At 44.0% G+C, this 24,367-nt stretch overlaps 2 protein-coding genes across 2 annotated transcripts in view; both read left to right on the top strand.

The window, feature by feature from the left end:
- LOC132898481 (guanylate-binding protein 1-like) overlaps nt 1–19,968 on the top strand; it is a 230,198-nt gene extending 210,230 nt beyond the window's left edge. Inside the window, exons 8-11 of the mRNA XM_060940140.1 lie at nt 8,970–9,152; nt 9,222–9,324; nt 12,703–12,812; nt 19,882–19,968. Coding sequence (XP_060796123.1) covers nt 8,970–9,152; nt 9,222–9,324; nt 12,703–12,710 — 294 coding nt within the window. The 3' untranslated portion in view covers nt 12,711–12,812; nt 19,882–19,968. The remainder of the gene's footprint in view (nt 1–8,969; nt 9,153–9,221; nt 9,325–12,702; nt 12,813–19,881) is intronic.
- The window catches only part of LOC132897637 (kinesin-1 heavy chain-like), a 31,977-nt gene continuing 20,359 nt past the window's right edge, over nt 12,750–24,367 (top strand). Inside the window, exons 1-10 of the mRNA XM_060938873.1 lie at nt 12,750–12,812; nt 16,680–16,765; nt 19,882–20,030; nt 20,135–20,325; nt 20,465–20,533; nt 20,679–20,885; nt 21,179–21,322; nt 21,546–21,734; nt 21,884–22,001; nt 22,210–22,265. Of these exons, the coding sequence (XP_060794856.1) occupies nt 12,750–12,812; nt 16,680–16,765; nt 19,882–20,030; nt 20,135–20,325; nt 20,465–20,533; nt 20,679–20,885; nt 21,179–21,322; nt 21,546–21,734; nt 21,884–22,001; nt 22,210–22,265 (1,272 nt within the window). The remainder of the gene's footprint in view (nt 12,813–16,679; nt 16,766–19,881; nt 20,031–20,134; nt 20,326–20,464; nt 20,534–20,678; nt 20,886–21,178; nt 21,323–21,545; nt 21,735–21,883; nt 22,002–22,209; nt 22,266–24,367) is intronic.

Here is a 24,367-nt window from a genome sequence, read left to right as displayed (position 1 = left end):
AGACTCAATGTCCCCCGCCTCCCTCGGAAGCTGGAAAAAGCTCTCCCAGAGGTGGGAGTTAAAGACCTCCCCAACAGAGTGCTCGGCCAGACGTTCCCAGCAGACCCTCACCAAACGTTTGGGCCTGCCAGGTCTGTCCAGCTTCCTCCTCTGCCAGCGGATCCAACTCACCACCAGGTGGTGATCAGTTGACAGCTCAGCCCCTCTCTTCACCCGAGTGTCCAAGACATAGGGCCGGAGATCAGATGAAACGACTACAAAGTCGATCATCGACCTCCGACCTAAGGTGTCCTGGTGCCACGTGCACTTATGGACACCCCTATGCTCGAACATGGTGTTCGTTATGGACAAACCGTGAGTAGCACAGAAGTCCAATAACAAAACACCACTCGGGTTCAGATCGGGGAGGCCGTTCCTCCCAACCACGCCCCTCCAGGTGTCACTGTCGTCGCCCACGTGAGCATTGAAGTCCCCCAGTAGCACAATGGAGTCCCCAGTCTGAGCACCCCTCAGTACCTCTCCCAGGGACTCCAAGAAGGCCGGATACTCTATACTGCTATTTGGCCCGTAGGCACAAACAACAGCAAGAGCCCTCTCCCCAATCCGAAGGCGCAGAGAGGCAACCCTCTCGTTCACTGGGGTAAACTCCAACACATGGCGGCTGAGCTGGGGAGCTATAAGCAAGCCCACACCAGCCCGCCGCCGCTCACCACGGGCGACTCCAGAGAAGTGGAAAGTCCAGCCCCTCTCGAGGAGCTGGGTTCCAGAGCCCAAGCTGTGCGTGGAGGTGAGCCCGACTATCTCTAGCCGGTACCTCTCAACCTCCTGCACAAGCTCAGGCTCTTTTCCCCCCAGCAAAGTGACATTCCATGTCCCAACAGCCAGCTGCTGTGTCCGGGGATCAGGTCGTCGAGGCCCCTGCCTTCGACTGCCACCCAATCCACACTGCACCAAACCCCTACTGCTACCTCTGTGGGTGGTGAACCCACAGGAGGTCGGGCCCACGTCACCTCTTCGGGCTAAGCCCGGCCGGGCCCCATGGGCAAAGGCCCGGCCACCAAGCGCTCGCATACGAGCCCCAACCCCGGGCCTGGCTCCAGGGTGGGGCCCCGGCTGCGTCCTACCGGGTGACGTCACGGTCCTGGATTTTTCCTCCATAGGGGTTTTTTGGTGAACTGCTCTTGGTCTGGCCTGTCACCTAGGACCTGTCTGTCTTGGGAAACCCTAACAGGAGCATAATGCCCCCGACAACATAGCTCCTAGGATCATTCAAGCACACAAACCCCTCCACCACAATAAGGTGGCAGTTCTAGGAGGGGCAATGTGTGCCCCTGCCTAAATACCTGAGCAATGTGAAAGTGAGGGGGATATTTACTCCCTCTTGCCTGTCCCTCGCGGATGCGGGTTGGGGGGGTGGTGTGACTATCATGCATAGTATGAGGCGCACATATATGATGTGAGCGGAAGAAAAGGCGTCCCTCGGGCTTCAGGTAGAAATGTCTACTGGAAAAGCAACTAACAGCTATTTTACAGTACAAACAACGATGGAGGAACAGTTGTCCTTGGCCACTGAAGCTCTTTTTCTTGCTATGAGAGACCACATGGAGCTGATAGGCTAAGTAATTTTGGTCAGTGGTTTCTGCTGCAACGCTCCCTAGACGAAGAACTCCAACAGAGTTTTGGGACAAACAATGGCAGAGGCGCCGGCAGCAACATGAGGAAAAATCGAAAGAGGATGAAAGAGCAACGAGACTTGCCCTGGCCTCATGAATATGGACAACGTAAAGGAAATGTATAAGGCAGACAGACCACATGGAGCGGTCTTTTGGTCTAATGTTCTGAAAACTTTTGACTTATGTTATATTAGATATGAATGGGAGTCAATGGAAGGTCCCCACAAGGATAGAAATGTAAGAGAGAGAGAGAGAGAGAGTGTGAGTGTGTATAAACACCTGGTTTCCTGGGGTGAGGTACACACCACATCCATATTCCTTTGGTTGTGGACTCGATGGTGCCGCCCAGGGCAAAGCCTGAGGGGTCAAGAGAAGCATCTATTACACACCAGGAGCTCAGTTCTCACACACACCTGTGTTTTATCGCATGTCCATCAGATATGCCTGTGTGTGTGTGTGTGTGTGTGTGTGTGTGTGTGTATTGCTTCCTGTCTGTTTCCCGGCCAGGCGGTTCATGAGGTAGGACTTCCCCGTGCGGTAGAGCCCCACCACGGCCACCACCACCACTGGCTGCTGGATCTGCTCCAGGATCTGCAGCGCCCCCTGCTGGACAGCCATTTCCCCATCTGGCCCATTGTCCACCAGACAAACTGGCTCCTTCATATCTACTGATGACATCTTTCACACACACGCAGGCAGGCAGGCAAAAGAGGGACAAAGAATGACAAAGGGAAAAGAAGGGTGAGAGAGAGAGTGAGTGTGTCTGCGTGTGTGTGTGTGAGAGAGAGAGAGAGAGAGAGAGAGACGGAAGAAGGGGGTGCAAGAAAGAAAGAGAGAGAGAGAGAGAACCAGAGCATACAGTACACACCTATGATTGGTGCCAACAGCATGGAGTATATGACTCACCTCTGGAGTTAAAGCCTTCACTTACTTACTCACACACACACACACGCACGCACACCCGGGCAGCTGTGGCTTACAGAGTTGGTCTTTAGACCAGAGGATTGCAGGTTCAACCCCCACCCTAACCAGCTGAAGTGCCCTTGAGCAAGTCATTGCTCCAGGTTGTAACCAATACTCTGTAATAACTGTAAGTCGCTTTGGATAAAAACCTTTCTGTATTGAGAAAGTCCCAAATTGACTTGTAGTTAAAAACTTGCTTGTAATGTAAGTTTACTTCAGGTGGTCAACCCGTGGTATTTTAGGGTCAACTGGGAAACTCCCATTGGTCATTGTGACCCAGCACAACACAGCACAAAGTGCACTGCACACAACGAAATTGCATTCATGCCTAACCCGTGCAAGGGGGCAGCCCAAGTGGCACCTCAAGGCAGCAGTGCAGCGGGTCGGTACCATGCTCAGGGTACCCCAATCGTGGAGGAGGATGGGGAGTGCGTTGGTTTTTTTTTTTACATTACAGGGTATTGGTTACAACCTGGAGCAGTGTAGGGTTAGGTTCCTTGCTCAAGGGCACTTCAGCCATTGCCTACTGGTTAGGGTGGGATTTGAACCTGCAACCCTCTGATCTTAAGTCCAACGCTCTAACCACTAGGCCACAGCTCCCCACCCTCTCCCAGTCCCACCCAAATGGCGGTGTCGGGAATCAAGCTGGCAACCCTTGGGTTTACAAGCCTGGTTTCCCAACCCAGTGGTTCCCAACCTTTTTTGGCCTGGGACTCCATTTTTGTCATCCCAAATTTGTAGCGACCCCATACAAAAAACTACTGCAAAATAATTTACCGTTTAAATGTTTGTGAACAAGTCTTGTGCAGTGGGTTATTTGAGCTAACTTGTAGGCTATTAAACCTATGGATATTTTTAAGTCTACAATTATTAATATTATCAGTATTTCCCTTTGACTTGACAAATTACATTACACTTTTTAATCTAAGCCACTTACAATCGAGGACATAAGCAGTAGCACACAATACATGCAGATGTACAGTACATTGCATTTGGCAGACACTTTTTTAAACCCAAAGCGAATTACATTCGAGGACATAAACAATAGCATACAATACAGTAGGAGTACAGAGAATAAAAGCCAAGTGGTGTTAGTAATTGTTTTTTTAAATACATCACATCACCATACAGGAATAGTAAATTACATTCTCAGTACAGGAACAGTAAATAACATTATCATGCAGTAAAAGCATCTCGGAACAGATACTAACTTCTTGAAGGATGATAGACATGACCCTTGTCTAGCGGCTACTGGTAACTCGTTCCACCATTGAGGAACAATTACAGAGAACAGCTTAGACTGGGTGTGTTTTGTGTAGACAGGAGGTATGGTTAGACGGTTGTTGTTGGAAGAGCGTAACGTTCTGGTAGGGGCATATGGCTTCAGTAAGGTATTCAGTTAGGCCGGGGGAGTTCCTGAGGTAGTTTTGTAGGCGAGTGTTAGGGCCAGTGCAAATCGATAAATAGAGGGGAAACATGGGCCCTCTTTGGTTGAGTGAATATCAGACGGGCTGCCACATTCTAGACCATTTGCAGTGATTTTATTGCATAAGCAGGTAGGCCCACCAGGAGAGAGTTGCAGTAGCACCCCGCGTAGAGCATGGTGTAAGATCAGCCATTGCCCATTCTTCTCTCAGAGGAAATATTAGTTCAACCATTACATATGCATTACATTACACTTAGCTGACGCTTACACTTATTACATGATATTGGTTACAGCCTGGAGTAGTGTGCCTTGCTCAAGAACACTGCTCAATGACACTTCAGCCACGGCGGGGCGGGGTTTGAACATACAACCCTCTGATCTAAAGACCAACTGTCTAACTACTAGACCATGGCGACCACGCTAACCATGAAAGCTTATCAAATACGTTTTGCTGTAATAGTAACAGGACACTGCAATTTGGTATGAGGATTTGCCACAAATATGCCTTTAACACGTAGTTGTGGCAAGAAATGTTCATCTTACCCTGCTCTAGCCATGTAATAGTTCATCTTACCCTGCTCTAGCCATGTAATAGTTTGAGTTGTATTACTTTAAGCAGACATTGTTTGTTCATTCTTGTGATTTTGTAAAGATCAGACCCTATTTTATGACCAATTTAGGCGGAAATGGAAGAAATTCCAAAGGATGTAGGCTACTTTTCTTCCCACTGTATGGGACATTGAGTGTTTACTCTCCAGCATTACAACGGGAAAACGCCCCATTTCCTGAAAATCAGCCCTGTGCCGCATCAGCCCTATAGTGTTTAAAAGACAGCGCATTGAGCACAAGGACTCACTTTCGGTTTCCGTACAGGCCATGGTAATCTCTTGTCTGGACTACTCCCACGCTCTCCTGGCGGGCCTACCTGCTTGTGCAATAAAACCACTGCAAATGGTCCAGAATGCCGCAGCTCGTCTGATATTCTCTCAACCAAGAGGGCCCATGTTAACCCTCTATTTATCGATCTGCACTGGTTACTGGTGGCAGCTTGGGTTAAGCACAAAGCCCTAACTCTTGCCTATAAAACTACCTCAGGAACTACCCTGGCCTATCTGAATACCTTACTGAAGCCATATGCCCCTACCAGGATGTTGCACTCACCAACAAGAACTGCCAAGCCATATCTCCTGTCCACACAAAACACTCCCAGTCCAAGCTGTTCTCTGTACTTGTCCCTCAAAGGTGGAATGAGCAACCACCAGCCACTAGAAAAGGGTCATTGCTATCATCCTTCAAGAAGTTAATAAGAAATCTGTTCGGTAATAGAATAGAATAGAAAGCCTTTATTGTCATTATACAAGTACAATTAGATACCTTTACAGCATGATAATGTAATTCACTGTTCCTGTATTGAGAATGCCATTTACTATTCCTTTGATGCCGTAATGTATTTATTACAAAAAAAAAAACACGCTTGGCTTGTATTCTCTCTACTCCTATTGTTTGTTGTATGCTACTGTTTATGTCCTCTATTGTAAGTCGCTTTGGGTTTAAAAAGCGTCTGCCAAATGCAATGTAGGCTAATGTAATGTTTGAGCAGTATTAAGCAGACACTGATCATTCTTCTGATCTTGTAAAGATCAGATCATTTTATGGCAAATTTAGGCAGAAATGTAAGAAAATGTAATGTAATGTTTGAGCAGTATTAAGCAGACACTGATCATTCTTCTGATTTTATAAAGATCAGATCATTTTATGGCAAATTTAGGCAGAAATGTAAGAAATTCCAAAGGATGTACTTTTCTTCCCACTGTATGGGACATTGAGTATTTACTCTCCAGCATTACAACAGGAAAACGACCCATTTCCTGGAAATCAGCCGCATCAGCACTAGTGTTTAAAAGACGGCGCATTGAGCACAAGCAGTGTTGCCAGATTGGGCGGTTTTCCGCCCAATTTGGGCTGCTTTTGCCAACAACTGGCGGTTTTTTAATATTGTGAAAACTGCACAACAAACCGTTATTTTATGGTTTAAAAACAATACAAATACAAAATTCAGTATACATCACTCACTCGTATTATGGTCATTGCAGTGAGTTATTCAGTCGCTATAACAACGTGACGTCACATCAACAAACTAGCGTAGTGCGCCGACGCAGAAGCCTGAGGCAGAAGCCCGCGCTCTCTCAACTCTGGTGTCCTAGTCGTTCTAGGCTCTGTGCTGGTATTCTGGTAGCGAAATAGTCATCATGCCGAAGTGGGGAAAATATAAAAAACTTTACAGGAAGGAATGGGAGACCGACCCTGAATTAAAAACCTGAGCAGAAATGGATGGACATCCGCTACCTTCAAACCTCCCCGGCAGTTGTTGGGGAGATTTGATTCATCCATGTATTAGCCAGCTGACCTGGCTTCAAGTAACTGTGCATAGTTCTAAAAGTTCTTCAAATCAAATCAAGTTCTTCAAATGAAAGACGCTGATTCTGCGTAAAGGTAAGATGATTTTTATTATTTACGCCATGACCTTTGTTAATTGCGCCCACTGTTTTAATGCATTTACTGACTGGCTTAAAATAACTTTTCACGGCGTTATGTGCGCTTGATCCATGTTAGCTGTCATACTGTAGACCAGGGGTGCCCACAATATTTTGATGCGCGAGCTACTTTTAAAATGACCATGTTAATATGATCTACTCGGACTAGGTTGTTACCACTACTAGGCCTACTATGACTATTAGTACTGCTAATAATAATAATAATAATAATTATAACAATAATGACACTTGTTTGGATTTATAAACATTCATATGCAATTTGTTTAATAATATGCAAACATGCATACAAAAAGGTGACTGAAATTTACATTCAAATTATGTTAAATGCATAAGCTTTGTACTCCTAAACGTATTTTTGTTCAAATCACTGTTAACTTTTATAAACCGCAAACTACTAATATGTAAACATGAAACAAGCCCACTGTAAAAAAAAAAAATGGGCTATGTTTAGAAAAAAAAAGTTAAATGCATCCAGACAGGCATTGTAAACCCCAAAACATTTTTGTTCACATCAATTGACTTTTGTATAGCCTGCTAGACAGAGATTTGACATTTACAACAATTTTATATAAAAACATTTTTCCTTTTTATATTTTTTTCCTTCTTTCTTTTCTTTTTTTTTTTTTACTGTGGAACTTAGCAACAGCACAACTTTAATACATAGCATACTGATGTAGGCCCTAAATCAGATCTTAATCCGATGATGATTGGCACTGGAGGGAGTCAGAGAGGGCTGCATAGTCCGGACAGTAGCTGCTGGTCGCGAGCCTCAAGCAGGCCTCGAGATGATCGTCGGACAGACTGGAGCGGTATTTGGACTTAATGATCTTCATATTCGAAAAGGCCGACTCGCACAAATAAGTGGAGCCGAACAATGCGGTTAAGGAGGTGGCACATTGCCGCATGTTCGGGTACTTCGCCTCCGTGAGTAAATTCCAAAACGGCCCATGCGCCCTGGACTTCAACTCGATGTCAGACTTCAGCATCTCGTCTTCCACGGCAGACGCGTTCAGCTGAAACAGTGCCGCAACTTTTGAGGCGAGGGAATCCACCTCAGTATCTTCCCCGAATGGGTGGCACATGAATGTAGCTGGTGGCTCGAGCAAAGCAAAATCTTGAAATCGCTTCTCAAACTCTGACTGGAGAATTTCAATCTGCTCAGTGTAGCGCGCACTGTTAAGTTGCGCAAACGCCCTCCCTTGCATCTCCAGCTCCGAGGCGAGGCTTCGGAAGTTTCCTAAATCACGGCGCTGCATCTTTGAAACCAGCAGTTTCATTTTGCTGGTTGTCATGGTAACCTAATGTAACAATTTTTTTTGACGCAGCGCTTGGCTGACATTTCGCTTCAGGGAAAAAGCGAATTTGTTTACATGTAAAAATGACCGCGACGTTTTTTTTTTTTTTTAATTTCATAACAAATATATTAATATTTACATATCAATCATGAGATCTACCATCCCTGCCTTCGAGATCGACCGGTCGATCACGATCGACGTAGTGGGCACCCAGGGTCTAGAACATAGGTGTCAAACTCAAGGCCCGGGGGCCAAATCTGGCCCGCGGTGTCATTTTATTCGGCCCACGAGATCATTTCAAATGTGTATTACAGTCGGCCCACATGCACCATTAATATATAGAGTAATATGACTTGAAGACAAAATTTTGTGCGTCAGAGCCTCAGGAATTAGGAATAATTGGCCGAGGCCAGTGTAACATCACATGCAAGTGGATCAGTAGTGATATCTCCCACTCATACCCAACAGGATATGCGCAGGCACATTTGAACTACCTACCATCTATGATGGGAATGAGTGTGAAATTTGTATAGCTTTAAGAATTATGTGCGTGCATGCACAATTTCTGTCCATCTATGAACAAATATTGAGTTCGGCCCGCGACTTCATGCCAGATTTTGATTTTGGCCCCCTGTGAATTTGAGTTTGACACCCCTGCAAGACGAAGATGTAATAATGACTCCCCTCTCTGTCGGCTCCCCCTAGAGGAAGATGTAATAATGACTCCCCTCTCTGTCGGCTCCCCCTAGAGGAAGATGTAATAATAACTCCCCTCTCTGTCGGCTCCCCCTAGAGGAAGATGTAATAATGACTCCCCTCTCTGTCGGCTCCCCCTAGAGGAAGATGTAATAATGACTCCCCTCTCTGTCGGCTCCCCCTAGAGGAAGATGTAATAATGACTCCCCTCTCTGTCGGCTCCCCCTAGAGGAAGATGTAATAATGACTCCCCTCTCTGTCGGCTCCCCCTAGAGGAAGATGTAATAATGACTCCCCTCTCTGTCGGCTCCCCCTAGAGGAAGATGTAATAATGACTCCCCTCTCTGTCGGCTCCCCCTAGACGAAGATGGCGGAGGAGTATGACGAGTGGTGCTGCCGTAACGTTGACGAGTCTCAGCGCGTGTGCGGTGAGGTGCTGAAGCGTGTGTTTGCCGCCTTGGAGGCGAGTGTGTCCGGCGGGGCCTACATGAAGCCAGGAGGCTACGAGGAGTACAAGACGGCCCTGGACAACGCCACACCCTGGGTGTGTGTGGTTTTGTGTTTGAGCATGTGTGAGAAAGAAGTGTTGCTGTAACTGTGTGTGTGTGTGTAGAGAGAGGAAGTCCTGCTGTCCTACCTCAAGGACAAGATGAGTCTTGGAGAGAGCATCTTGGCTGCAGACAACTCACTCACAAAAAAAGAGCAACAGAGGCAAGGTAACGCATGCACACACACACACACTGCAAAAAATGAAGTCTTAGCATGAAGTCTTGTGTGTGTGTGTGTGGAGGAGGCTTTGCGAAGAGAAGAGGCTGAGAGACAGCGTGTGCTGCTGGAGGAACAACAGCGTCTGCAGGAAGAAGCCTTAAGCCTGGGTGCCCACTACGTCGATCTCGAAGGCAGGGATGGTAGATCTCATGATTGATATGTAAATATTAATATATTTGTTATGAAATTTAAAAAAAAAAAACGTCGTGGTCATTTTTACATGTAAACAAATTCGCTTTTTCCCTGAAGCGAAATGTCAGCCAAGCGCTGCGTCAAAAAAAATTGTTACATTAGGTTACCATGACAACCAGCAAAATGAAACTGCTGGTTTCAAAGATGCAGCGCCGTGATTTAGGAAACTTCCGAAGCCTCGCCTCGGAGCTGGAGATGCAAGGGAGGGCGTTTGCGCAACTTAACAGTGCGCGCTACACTGAGCAGATTGAAATTCTCCAGTCAGAGTTTGAGAAGCGATTTCAAGATTTTGCTTTGCTCGAGCCACCAGCTACATTCATGTGCCACCCATTCGGGGAAGATACTGAGGTGGATTCCCTCGCCTCAAAAGTTGCGGCACTGTTTCAGCTGAACGCGTCTGCCGTGGAAGACGAGATGCTGAAATCTGACATCGAGTTGAAGTCCAGGGCGCATGGGCCGTTTTGGAATTTACTCACGGAGGCGAAGTACCCGAACATGCGGCAATGTGCCACCTCCTTAACCGCATTGTTCGGCTCCACTTATTTGTGCGAGTCGGCCTTTTCGAATATGAAGATCATTAAGTCCAAATACCGCTCCAGTCTGTCCGACGATCATCTCGAGGCCTGCTTGAGGCTCGCGACCAGCAGCTACTGTCCGGACTATGCAGCCCTCTCTGACTCCCTCCAGTGCCGATCATCATCGGATTAAGATCTGATTTAGGGCCTACATCAGTATGCTATGTATTAAAGTTGTGCTGTTGCTAAGTTCCACGGTAAAAAAAAAAAAAAGAAGGAAAAAAATATCTCATCTCATTATCTCTAGCCGCTTTATCCTTCTACAGGGTCGCAGGCAAGCTGGAGCCTATCCCAGCTGACTACGGGCGAGAGGCGGGGTACACCCTGGACAAGTCGCCAGGTCATCACAGGGCTGACACATAGACACAGACAACCATTCACACTCACATTCACACCTACGGTCAATTTAGAGTCACCAGTTAACCTAACCTGCATGTCTTTGGACTGTGGGGGAAACCGGAGCACCCAGAGGAAACCCACGCGGACACGGGGAGAACATGCAAACTCCACACAGAAAGGCCCTCGCCAGCCCCGGGGCTCGAACCCAGGACCTTCTTGCTGTGAGGCGACAGCGCTAACCACTACACCACCGTGCCGCCCTGGAAAAAAAATATAAAAAGGAAAAATGTTTTTATATAAAATTGTTGTAAATGTCAAATCTCTGTCTAGCAGGCTATACAAAAGTCAATTGATGTGAACAAAACTGTTTTGGGGTTTACAATGCCTGTCTGGATGCATTTAACTTTTTTTTTTCTAAACATAGCCCATTTTTTTTTACAGTGGGCTTGTTTCATGTTTACATATTAGTAGTTTGCGGTTTATAAAAGTTAACAGTGATTTGAACAAAAATACGTTTAGGAGTACAAAGCTTATGCATTTAACATAATTTGAATGTAAATTTCAGTCACCTTTTTGTATGCATGTTTGCATATTATTAAACAAATTGCATATGAATGTTTATAAATCAAAACAAGTGTCATTATTGTTATTATTATTATTATTATTATTAGCAGTACTAATAGTCATAGTAGGCCTAGTAGTGGTAACAACCTAGTCCGAGTAGATCATATTAACATGGTCATTTTAAAAGTAGCTTGCGCGGGGCGTCGTGGCTCAGGTGGCTAAGGCGCCATACCATAAATCCGGGGACCCGGGTTCGATTCCGACCTGAGGTCATTTCCTGATCCCTCCCTGTCTCTCTCTCCCACTCATTTCCTGTCCTGTCTCTACACTGTCCTATCCAATAAAGGTGAAAAAAGCCCCCAAAAAAATATAAAAAAAAAAAAAAAGGGTTTAAAAAAAAAAAGTAGCTTGCGCATTAAAATATTGTGGGCACCCCTGCTTAAGGTATTAGTGTGTGTGTGTGTGTGTTTTTTCAAGAAATCAACCTGAAATCAATGTTTTTCATGTTCTGTTGGCAGTAGGCCGAAACGTTGTTTCGACTAAAACTTTTTGCATTGGCAAGAATTTCTGTATTAATTTCGGCCTACAGCCTTTTTCACGTTGTGAGAGATCAGATGTGCCGCGGAAAGTTATCAACATAACTAATTAACAGAGCAAGCTGGAAGATTTAACTGTTCCCGAACACTGTGGGGAGTCAGGCCACGACATCTCTACCACAAACTAAACTCCTTAAACATTGCTCTTGCTCTGACTTTAATTCCTCAATATTCCGAAGCGTTGCCACAACAGACTGAATGGCCTGGCTTACTTCCTTCTCTGCTGCCATTGCCGAACTACACGCACAGGTAGACCACAGGCCACAGTAGACGCACACAATCACATCATAGTCATTGCTAAGGCCCAGTAGGATTCTTACCAGAGACTGAATTATCTCTCAATGCAGCAGTTCCGGACCGTATGTACAGAGCTGAGGTGAAGTACGATGGTCTGACACAAAATGTGCTATTATACGACGAAGATGCAATGTAACCACAAAAAAGAAAACATGAACCGTTAACAGCTCTTGCTTGACCTCTGCCTCTGACTGATCCTCAACTACCTCCTCTTTTACCTTCTCCTCTTCCACCTCCCCCTTGTCCTCCTCCTCTGCCTCGTCTTCCACCTTTTCCTCCTCCTACTTCCTTTTATTTCTCCTCATCTGCTTCCTTGTGCTCTTCCTTCTCTGCCTCTGGCTGTTACTGTTACACTCAACATCATCTTGCTCCTCTCTATCACTGTCTGAGGTTTCCTCTGTGTCACCCTTGGACAATGTGCTAGGTTTGGCCAGGTGTTGTCATGACAATGTCTGTCAGTCACCTGCAGTGTTGGCCAGGTGGATGCAGCTTGCCATCTCTGATTGCACTTGTTTTGATTCATAATGGCCAAACAAATCATACTATTATGATCAAATTTGCACCGTGGTTTCAAACATACAATTTTCGTGGCTGTCGTTTATCATACAGTGCATTTCCTTGTGTTTCCCCATTCCTTCTGAGAGGGCATGGTGTTATTCACCTGAAATAGATGCCCAAAGGCATCAACAAGATGGCAGTGAGTGCAGTGAATCATCATCACTATGATGAATGACTTTGGTGTGTGTGTGTGTGTGTGTATTAGGGCGGTGAAGGAGTCACTTGGAGGCCATCAGACAGATGGAGGAGAAGATGGCGGAGGAGGGGAAACGCAGGCAAGAGGAGCTGGACCATGTGCTAGCGGCAAAACTCAAAGTAAGTGTGTGTGTGTGAGTGAACTAGTACTGTGAACTAATACGCACTGAGTGTCGGCACAAAGCAGAACGCAGATTTTCAGCCTGTTCGCCCGGCGAAAGCATTCTATGTCGATGTGTCAGTCGACAGGCAGCTTGAGATTATACATGAAAATCAGGGGTGTGTGTGTGTGTGTCTGTGTGTGTGTTAATTTGTGTGCCCGTTTTTGTATATTATTGTGTGTGTGTGTGTGTGTGTAAATATGTATTAATTTGTGTGTGTATATGTATAAATTAACGTGTGTGTGTAGATATGTATTTATCAGGGTGGTCGCGGGTCCTTAAAAAGTCTTAAATGGTATTAAATTTCGTTTTTGTCAAATAAGGCCTTCAAAAGTCTTAAAATGTCTTAAATTTTAAACCCAAAGGTCTTAAATTTGTGGGGACTCCATTCCATTTCTTTCTTGTTGAATTTAGGAGCGGAAAAAAGTTCGGTGGCCACTTACTGTATCGCTCGCATGGATTTTGGGCTTTACGAGCACCCGTCATTATTTGATACGCGCTGTCGAATGTTCATTCAGCGTCCGTTGAATGATTGATGCAGAGGTCAAGCCTGCTCTGATGATATTTATTGACTCCCTGTTGTGATTTGAAGAACTTGTTTTGTCTGGTCTTTGCCAGTTTTCTGGAAAGTAACATGGGAAATCAGTGTATGGGGAAGGAATAATAGAAAGGAAAGCGATGGAGAGAGATGGATGTTATTCCAGGTGGATTGTGAAGGAAAGGGGGATAAAAGTTATGAAGTGGTAGAAATTGTGGTGGCACCAATGTAAGAAGGAGTGTGACGGCCACTAGGGTTTTTTCTGTTTATTAGCTGCTTTTTCCTTTTACTCCCTAGACTAGGCGCAGGTGGAGTGTTTATGAGCGGCGGCTGCGGTCGCCTGTCCAGAGGCGGAGCTTGGCCCTTTATTAGGAGCTGCCTCCCAGACATTAGGACGGACTTTTCTTTCGCATCCAGCATGTGTACACTACTGACTGTTGACTTATCTCCTCCCATCTTTCTTTATTTTGGTTGCCTACAATTGAGAGAGGGTGGCACGGTGGTGTAGTGGTTAGCGCTGTCGCCTCACAGCAAGAAGGTCCTGGGTTCGAGCCCCGGGGCCAGCGAGGGCCTTTCTGTGTGGAGTTTGCATGTTCTCCCCGTGTCCGCGTGGGTTTCCTCCGGGTGCTCCGGTTTCCCCCACAGTCCAAAGACATGCAGGTTAGGTTAACTGGTGACTCTAAATTGACCGTAGGTGTGAATGTGAGTGTGAATGGTTGTCTGTGTCTATGTGTCAGCCCTGTGATGACCTGGCGACTTGTCCAGGGTGTACCCCGCCTTTCGCCCATAGTCAGCTGGGATAGGCTCCAGCTTGCCTGCGACCCTGTAGAAGGATAAAGCGGCTAGAGATAATGAGATGAGACAATTGAGAGACTTTTGAGACTTAAGAAAAATAAATTCGCTTTTGGCATTGCACGTATCTCGCTCGCCTCGCCTCCCTTCTTATTTATTGTATTGGCTCCCCTAGGCCTTTACAATATGGGGGCTCGTCCTTTTTCCCTTGTTGGGTAGTTTTTTTTTCTCCTCTCACTTCTCCGATTAGGCTTTGCCGCGTGAGTATCATCTTTTTGAGGTTGCGCCTTGGCTTTTTGCGGCGTCTGTTTTGACCCGCTGCGCTTCTCTTTTTGTGGGGGGCGTGCGCTATGCGTTTGTACGTGCATTTGCATTTTTGTAATTGACTTTGGTGCATATTTGACTTTTTGTAGAAGTTAAGTGTTAATTGCGCTCAGAATTGTTAATTGGAGATTATTGTGCAGCCGTCGTTTCTCTATTGATACGCTCTCCCTGGTCCAAATTGTTTTTTGGTGTTCGTAAGTGGTCACTTAAGTAGTCTCAATTGGTACCAGCTGCTGACCTTACATAGCTTTGCCTGGTTCCTTCCCCGTTAGGTATAGGGTGTGTCCTCGTGCGCACCATTTTTTTTTTTATTTTAGTTTGTTATTTTTGGGCGTCGGCGGTGAAGGTGGGTAGAGCGGTTGTCTCGGGTGCACGTCCGGGGCTTTGGGGTATCTCGGGCACACTGGTTTAATGTGCTTAAAATCCCCCCATCGGTAACTGTCAGAAGACCTAGGGTCTACTTAGTTTAGTTTATCTAGTATAATAGATGGGTTGTGGACCAGCAAGCTTTGGTTTGGCTGTACCAATGTTTTGATCTCGCAATATTGAACTTTAGTTAATGAAGATTTGTTAATGAACACCTGTCGGACAAAAAGTCCGTGTGTCTCACATTTATTTAAGTACCTTTGTAAAAGTTTTGCAAATGTTGCAGTCAGCATTTAAAATGCTAACTTAGTTTTTGTACAAGTTTCAGTTGATTAAACTGTCATTTTATTAAATGTCTGCTTTTGTAATAAAAAAAGTACTGAAAGAAAAAGCAAACACAGCATTGCGATTTCTTATCCATCCATATATATATATATATATATATATATATATATATATATATATATATAAATATAAATAAAAAATCCCTCCCTCCCAACTGAAAATTTTTTTGCTCACCCGGTGGACAGGAAACGGATTTTTTTTTAAGGATGGCCTTGGATTCAAACATTGTGACTGCATTCTGATTGTCACATAGTTACAAGTTTATCCTTATATTGTGTTCTGAGTGTGTGAATGCCTGTCAAGGAAAAGAAATGAAGTACTTCTACTAGAATAGTGTTTTCTGGTGAATATTTACAAGAACAATAAGTTACATTAAATTATATAGTGCCCTGTGTCTGGTCGGAGTTTTATTGCATCGCTCCTGTAGAGGACGGCCCCATGAGGACAGTTGAGGGTTATACCTGGAGGACGCTCTGGACACTTACAGTAACGCTTTTATGGCTGAGGACTACAGTTGACTTGCTAACTTTAGGACTGCAGTTATCATGAACAGTTTTGCACTCAAGTTTCCATCAATGAAGAGTTTATAACATCAACGAAACTGACTTCATGTTAAAACTGTTAATATTATAGTCAGGCTGTCTGTTGTTGCCCAAATGAGGATGGGTTCCCTTTTGAGTCTGGTTCCTCTCGAGGTTTCTTCCTCATGTCGTCTGAGGGAGTTTTTCCTTGCCACCGTCGCCACAGGCTTGCTCATTGGGGATAGATTAGGGATAAAATTAGCTCATGTTTTAAGTCGTTCAAATTCTGTAAAGCTGCTTTGCGACAATGTTTATTGTTAAAAGCGCTATACAAATAAACTTGACTTGATATAGTTTTTTTTTTCAAAAGAGTACGTTTTTGCGTGACTTTAGATTTGGTCTTAATTTTTTTTGGAACATGGTCTTAAAAAGTCTTAAATTTAACTTGGACAAACCTGTAGACACCCTGATACAAACTACACTCTTCTTAGAGTTTATTTTATTTTTAAAAGGGACAGTGTACAAATTAAATATCCTTGTGATAAGGACAGATGTCTCTACCAGGTTATAGCAGTACATGCTAATTTCCGCCTGTAGTCACTTTGTTTATACTCTTGAATAGCTCTTCATGACGACAACCGGAAGTGTACCAACACGATGGGGCGTATAGCGCCACCTGTGGCTCGGGTGCACAATGCACCTCATAACAATAGCTCGATTTAAACACTGTGCATGTAGGATTGGATTTCTCGGGCACCCCTGCTGGGACCCTTTGCTTGATTACTGACAGTAGCTCGATTTGGATGTGCATGTAAACGTACTGACTGACATGGCCAGGAATCGGTTTTCTGAAATACACAAAGCAAAGCCAGAACGCATCCAAGTTACTGGATGCTGCTTGTGTACTGTTACTTGGTATGTTTCTAATTCACATTTAAAGGAGCAATTTGTGACCAGCTTCATAGAAGTAAACATCATTTTGCGAGAAGATGAAACAGTGATTCGTTCCCAGTTTGTGAAAGCTTTGTACTGCTAACCCAAGATTTTTTGGTGTTGTCTCATCATCTAGTAGTCTTTACATTTTCGAAATATTTTAGATTGTTGGGTTTATTAATAAAGGCTATTTCCCCCCACTGTGTTCATGTCTAAGGTTGGAACGTGAGGCAATAGCCGATCTAGACCCACCTAACGGTTGTGAAAAAACTACTGAAAGAGTCAAAACTGTTGGAGAAAAGTTTCAGCAGGTCCTATCTTGTAGAGTATCGGTTTTATTTGCATCTGATTTTTACCCAAAAATCCAGCGTAGCTCCTAGGAATTATTCGGTGGGAACCTCACCATCATTTAAAAAAAAAAGTTTGTGGTTTATCATGTCTTTAAATATATTATCACTCTGTAATGGTCAAATAGTTCCCAGTGAATATTGAATATTTTTTCGCGGTCCAAATCCTGCGCTCTGATTGGCTGGCGAGCAGGTCTGTCTCCTCTGGTACGGACCCCAGTTACGAACCTCTGGCAACTCGCTCGTTCACAACAACAAAAACTTTTTTTTTTTATAAGATTTTATTTAAAAGATTATCAAAAGTCTTTATAAATTTTTGGCCAGCATTTCTCAGGAGAATAGCATTAATTTTACAGCATGGATAGCGATAACGACAGTGTTCACAGCGAAAGCGAGTTTGACTACCCTGAGGAAGAAGAAATAAAAGAAAACATTTCAGGAGAAAGCTAAAAACCTCTAACTTGCTAACGCCGAGCAAAAACATGGCTGAATCCTGAATGACTCCTATTTTGTATAAATAGGGGACTACATAGGCGGCAAAATGTAGTTTGTTTTTTTTTCCCTGCTATGGAAGTGCACTTGTATACCAAGGAGGAAGCAATTTGCATTGCAGCCGTGAATGAGGATTCAAAATGGCGGCTCGGCTCAGTTTTCCCTTTCGGGCGCTCTCGTTTTCTGTTAGAATTTGGTAAAGAAAAAATAAATATTATTTACCAGCTTAAGGTCGGTCCGTATGGTGAAATACCATGACCTCGGCCCAGAGGGCCTTGGTCATGGTATTTCACGATACGGGTGTCCCAGCTGGTAAATAACGTATATATTTTTGCTTGAAATGCCTATCCGTAGGGTACCTGGTACAAAATGGCAGCCATAGATCCAAGTTTTGGTGCCTGGATTCAAGTTGTCTGCGAGTTGCAGTGAGCCATTTACTTCTCTTTTCTTTAGCTTTTGGCAATTAGATAGCTCCAATTTCTTTCTGAATCTGTTTGTAACGTCAATCGCACAATTTTTATTATTTTTTCCCCTCCATTTTTACTTTGAGTTTTTGAGGCATTTGAGCTGAGCCACTCAGTCTCTTTTGACTCGGTGGGTGTAACCGCAGTGACTTCTGCCCACGGAGATATCATGTGCGTACCCTGTATACAATTACCTTTTGGAAAGGTCCATATAAAATTCCTTGCTTACAAAGGTGAGGATGCTGACAACTACACTTTAATGTGCAACCATTAGTTCATGGCTACCAATCAGACACCAGGTTTGAATTGGTTGTGTGGCGTAGTCTTTTTTTTTTTTTTTTTTTTTTTTTTTTAGGGGCGGGTAGTGACACTTTTTTGATCAGCACTAGAGTGTGGATCGGGCCGATTTTTTTCTGTCCGAGACCGGCCCGCATCCGACAGAGCGATGCTCGAAACCGACCCGAGTCCGAAAGGAATTGAGATATTTGTGCCCGAGCCCGACCGAAGCCCGAAGCCATTTAAATCACACTATTTTCATTAGCCTACTAAAGACCCATGTATTTTGTGTGGAAAGTTTGTGTGGTTTTATCAACAAACTGAAAAGGGCATTTTGAGTCATCAACACCGGTGAGCGCTTTAAGCGCACGCTTGGAGTAAGTCTGCCAGGCTCATGTAGCCTACTCACTTAACCTAAGCAAACCAAAAATAACGGAACAGCAGAACAAATCCACAACATTCAGACAAAGGGTTCTGTTGACCTAATAAACACTAGGCCATTTAATGAAATTCAACAAATAATTGAAATGAAAATCCCGCTGTCTGCACACGTCATAAACACACACTCGTGTGTGCACCAAAATAACATAGCCACAATGTTGCCGTAAAGCCATCACATAGCCTACAAACCTAACCAGGATATTATATGGGCCTAGGTCTGTAAATTAAATTAACTTCTGCTCCCAGCACGGTAACAATCGCCTATTGGCCAAACATAAATGGTTTAGGGGGATTAACAAAAACACTCACCATTCAAACAGGGAATTATTTACATGAGTCCATCCAAAGATTATGCTAATCCATATGCTTGTGGAGAAAAAGGATTGCATCAACGGTGGATGGCTTCAAGGCTGTCCTCCTCTGCTCAATTGTCCTGCCAGCAGCCCTGAAGTTGCACTCACTGCTGCTTCCATTGCACACTCAACTGCACTGACCACGCTTTGTCGCTACATCAAATCCCGCGCACAGCTATGACGCGTATGAAGCGAAACTGGTTTAGAGTGACTGACTGCTTTTAAATTTACACATTAATTTTACACAAAGTCTTATCGTGAGCATACAGTATGTCCAAGCCTGAGCATAATTTCTAAATATTTGTTTGAGTCCGACCGAGCCCGTGGGGTTCCGACGGGTCCCAACGGGCTTCGATCGGGTTTCCATGCCTTGATCAGCACCATGGCCTGAACAGAAGAGCCACCTGTTTAGAACTTGAAACAGAGTAAACATGTACTTCCATCTGGTCATCTTTAAACAGCTTGTTTTTATTGTAAGTTTTGCAAATGAAAACTTGACAAAGCAGACTCGAAATAAATGATGAATAAAATACATCAATGAATATCTGTGAAAACTCTTCAATGTGCTGCCTTCAAGTAAATAATTAGCATAAACATGTGTTTGGCTACAACAGAAAATCCTCTCCAGAAGTCACAATAGCTTCTTTTTAAGAAAACTGGAACCAAAATGCAGGCAGTCGTTTCATATTTTTGATCTGTTTTGCAACAGTGTGTTTCAAGTGCCTGGTTCTGAAATGCTGCATAAAAATTGACCATCCCTGCTTTATTGAGACAGTTTTTGCTCTTAAAAAGTTTAGGTGACTTGCAGTATGTTTGTGTGTGTTTGCTGGCTTCAGGGCAAAGACCATTAAGAACACAGTGACTGTGAATGTGGAACTGACGGCAGAACAGTGGAAGAAAAAATATGAGAAGGAGAAAGAAAAGAACAAGACACTCCGCAACACGATAACCTGGTTGGAAAATGAGCTCAACCGCTGGAGGAATGGTCAGACGCTACACACACACCCCAGTTATGTTGAAGCTTTTTGGCAGAACGCAATATAAAAAAAAGCTTTGGTGTGGCTCTAAGGTTTGTGTGGTTGCTTTTAGGCGAGACTGTGCCGATTGATGAGCAGTATGATAAAGAGAAAGCCAATGCTGAGGTATTGGCTCTGGATAACACCGTGAATAACGACAAGATAGCTTCCACTCCCAACATCCCTGGAGTGCGTCTGACGGACACCGAAAGAGAGAAGTGTGAGGCTGAGCTGGCCAAACTTTACAAGCAGCTCGATGATAAGGTAAATACTTTGGAGCGGTTTTTTTGAACTTCTGCCCAATTTGTGTTTTTTCTCTCATATTGCCTCGGTGTAATTATTATTTTTTTTTTTACCACCCCTCTTTTCCTGGTTTCTACTGTTCTTCCTGTCCTTGTTGTAGGATGATGAGATAAATCAGCAGTCTCAGCTGGCTGAGAAGCTCAAGCAGCAGATGTTGGACCAGGAAGAGGTGAGTCTGTGCAGGTTTTTGTTTTATAATGTGTTATTTCAAACTGTTCTGTTAGCTTTAAGAAAAGCTGTGACAATCTGTAGGATGGTGTCTGTCTCTGTTAATTAACAGACCATTGTGCTAATGAACTGTATGTTCTCTGTAGCTTCTGGCTTCTTCACGGAGAGACCACGATAACCTTCAGGCAGAGCTGATGCGTCTGCAGATGGAGAACGAAGCCTCTAAAGAGGAGGTGAAGGAGGTGCTGCAGGCGCTGGAGGAACTTGCCGTTAATTACGACCAGAAGAGCCAGGAGGTGGAGGATAAGACCAAGGAGTTTGAGACCCTCAGTGAAGAGCTGAACCAGAAATCGGTGTGCAGGCATTAATTTCGTTTTATTTCCAGGTGTATGAAGGTTCAACCACGGTACACAGTTAAGCGGGGGGGCTGTTATGAAGAAGAAAGCAAACGATACGGTGTTGTACTTGGAGTTCTAAGCAGGGTTTTTAAAAAACGTAGAGTAAATGGAACAGTTCCAGCGCATGACGGACAATATTTTATTAATCAATCTATAACAGTTTTTTTTGTGTGTTATTGGAGCTGTTTGCACAGCCAGTAATTTTGTTTTGAGTTTCTCCTTATTGCTGTTCATTATTGTTTTTCCAGAGTGTTTTAGCCTCATTAGATTCTGAGCTGCAGAAGCTAAAGGAAATGACCAACCACCAGAAGAAGAGGGTGACGGAGATGATGTCATCACTGCTGAAGGACCTGGCGGAGATCGGCATTGCCGTGGGTAGCAATGACATCAAGGTAAGTCATAGTGGCTGTCCTTCAAGACATGTGCAGAATGCTGGTGTTGAGAGAACTGAGATGGACCTTTGCATGACTTTGTATTCCCCCCCCAAAAAAAAAAACCCACACACAGTGGTAGCACTTGCTTTTTGACTTCTGCATTGTGTTCGCTTCCTCTTTTGTGTATCTGCTTTTTAATGTGACACCTTTTCTTATCCCTTTCTCCCTCTGTGTCTCTCAGCAGCATGAGGGCAGCGGGATGATTGATGAGGAGTTTACTGTAGCCAGGCTTTATATCAGTAAGATGAAGTCAGAGGTCAAGACCCTGGTGAAGCGCAGCAAGCAGCTGGAGGCAGCTCAGGCCGACAGCAACAAGAAGATGGACGAGAACGAGAAGGAGCTGGCTGCGTGCCAGCTCCGCATCTCTCAGGTAACTGACGTGAGGGCCAGTAGGACTGCGTGAAAACCTTGACACTTGTTAGATTTAGTTTCCATGCAACTGGGAAAATCCTACTGGTTTTGTGGCTTGGCTATCTCAACGCAATGTGAAAAATGTTTTCATTTTCTCTGTCTCTGCAGTATGAGGCTAAAATTAAGTCTCTAACGGAGTACCTTCAGAATGTGGAACAGAAAAAGAGACAGCTGGAGGAAAATGTCGACTCGCTCAATGAGGAACTTGTCAAAATCAGCGCACAGGGTATGCACGCTACGGCCCAGTCTGAAAGTTTTCCATTACATTTCTAGTTTTTTTTACGCAGATTTATTTTGGTAAGTTTTGCATTTTACTTCTAGATACCCTTTATAGCTTTATATGCAAGTCTCTGAAAATTGTCTTGGTGGAAATCTGCCTCTGCCCCATGTTTATTCTTCTTTTCTGAATACTTGTTGCATGTGATCTTTTACAGAGAAAGTTCATGCTATGGAGAAAGAGAATGAAATTCAGTCAGCCAATGAGGTCAAGGTATGAAACTGTAAACCAGCCCTGTAATAGAATGGTGCTTTTTCATCAGACTGTATGATCTAGTTAAGCAAATTTACACGACCAAATGGGGCGCATAGTACATATGAAAAGCTCTTTTCCAAAATGCGATAAGCTCGAGATTTGAAAAACATGACTTAGCAGTGCCAACATATCAAGATCCGATCCCCATTTGCTATTCCGTCTTTCTTTTTTTACCAAATCACGATAAATCCCCATGTATTTAACACTCCTAATCATAGTTTCGTTTCATATCGCGATAAGTGCCATTCCTGTTTTTCCGCAAACCACGATAGCGCCTCTCGACCAATCAGTGTGCTAATCAATATCCAACATGGCGGCACCCACGCTTTAGGAATTTCACCATGGGTTTTTGGACTTGGATTTCATATACAAAATGAATAATTTCGATGGCTCTGACAAGCAGGTGATGCTCTCGCCAGGTGTTAGAAAGCGTAGATTAAACACAACCATAAAAGGGAAAAAAAAAGAAGAAAATTTGCCATTCTGGTGGCGGACTGTTTCCAGCAGTAGCCTGTACACACGCTGCAGCTCGTAACTCACAGCTATGCCATGCAGACAAGCTGACTCCTGAAGATTTGGCCATGAATTTTTGCAAATTTTATAACAAGCCTGTCAAAACTGAGCAGGACAGGGCTTTGCTTCATCTGCTGGCGATAACTCTTAAACGTCATTGGGGGGAAAAGTGGGTAATGAAGAGAAAAGAAAGGACGGGGTGGTCCTTTTTGTGAGGTTGGACATCCAGTGAGGAACTCCGATATTACCTACACTCATACTGATTTATTATGTCCTGCAAGGTTGGAACATAGACTTTTGTTACAGCAGGTGAAGACACAATCGTTAATAAGGCAAAACTGAGTTCCTGGAGTTATAACGATTTGGAAAAAAAGTTAAAACTCATGGATATCATTTTGGGGGGAAAAAAATTAGTTTTGGTTATGTAATCAACCAAAATGTTGAAAGATTCCAAGTTTGTAGTTGGACATGTTCAGACTTCTAATAAACCATTTTAATCAGAGGAATTAGGTTTTTTTTGTTTTATGTTGGAAGTGATTGATACAGTGGTGCTTGAAAGTTTGTGAACCCTTTAGAGTTTTCTGTATTTCTGCATCAATATGACCTAAAAGATCATCAGATTTTCACACAAGTCCTAAAAGTAGATAAAGAGAACCCAGTTAAACAAATGAGACAAAAATATTATACTTGGTCATTTATTTATTGAGGAAAATGGTCCAATATTACATATCTGTGAGTGGCAAAAGTATGTGAACCTTTGCTTTCAGTATCTGGTGTGACCCCCTTGTGCAGCAATAACTGCAACTAAATGTTGATCAGTCCTGCACACCGGCTTGGAGGAGCCCATTCCTCCGTACAGAACAGCTTCAACTCTGGGATGTTGGTGGGTTTCCTCACATGAACTGCTCGCTTCAGGTCCTTCCACGACATTTCGATTGGATTAAGGTCAGGACTTTGACTTGGCCATTCCAAAACATTAACTTTATTCTTCTTTAACCATTCTTTGGTAGAACGACTTGTGTGCTTAGGCTCGTTGTCTTGCTGCATGACCCACCTTCTCTTGAGATTCAGTTCATGGACAGATGTCCTGACATTTTCCTTTAGAATTTGCTGGTATAATTCAGAATTAGTTGTTCCATCAATGATGGCAAACCGTCCTGGCCCAGATACAGCAAAACAGGCCCAAACCATGATACTACCACCACGATGGGATAAGGTTCTTGTGCTGGAATGCAGTGTTTTTCCTTTCTCCAAACATAACGCTTCTCATTTAAACCAAAAAGTTCTATTTTGGGTCTCATCCGACCACAAAACATTTTTCCAGTAGCCTTCTGGCTTGTCCACATGATCTTTAGCAAACTGCAGACGAGCAGCAATGTTCTTTTTGGAGAGCAGTGGCTTTCTCCTTGCAACTCTGCCATGCATCCCATTGTTGTTCAGTGTTCTCCTGATGGTGGACTCATGAACATTAACATTAGCCAATGTGAGAGAGGCCTTCAGTTGCTTTAGAAGTTACCCTGGGGTCCTCTGTGACCTTGCCGACTATT

This window comes from Neoarius graeffei, chromosome 14 (assembly GCF_027579695.1).
Source record: "Neoarius graeffei isolate fNeoGra1 chromosome 14, fNeoGra1.pri, whole genome shotgun sequence".
In the NCBI taxonomy this organism is placed as follows: domain Eukaryota; kingdom Metazoa; phylum Chordata; class Actinopteri; order Siluriformes; family Ariidae; genus Neoarius; species Neoarius graeffei.
The sequence above is the reverse complement of the archived record's forward strand: the minus strand, read 5'-3'. Positions and strand labels throughout refer to the sequence as shown.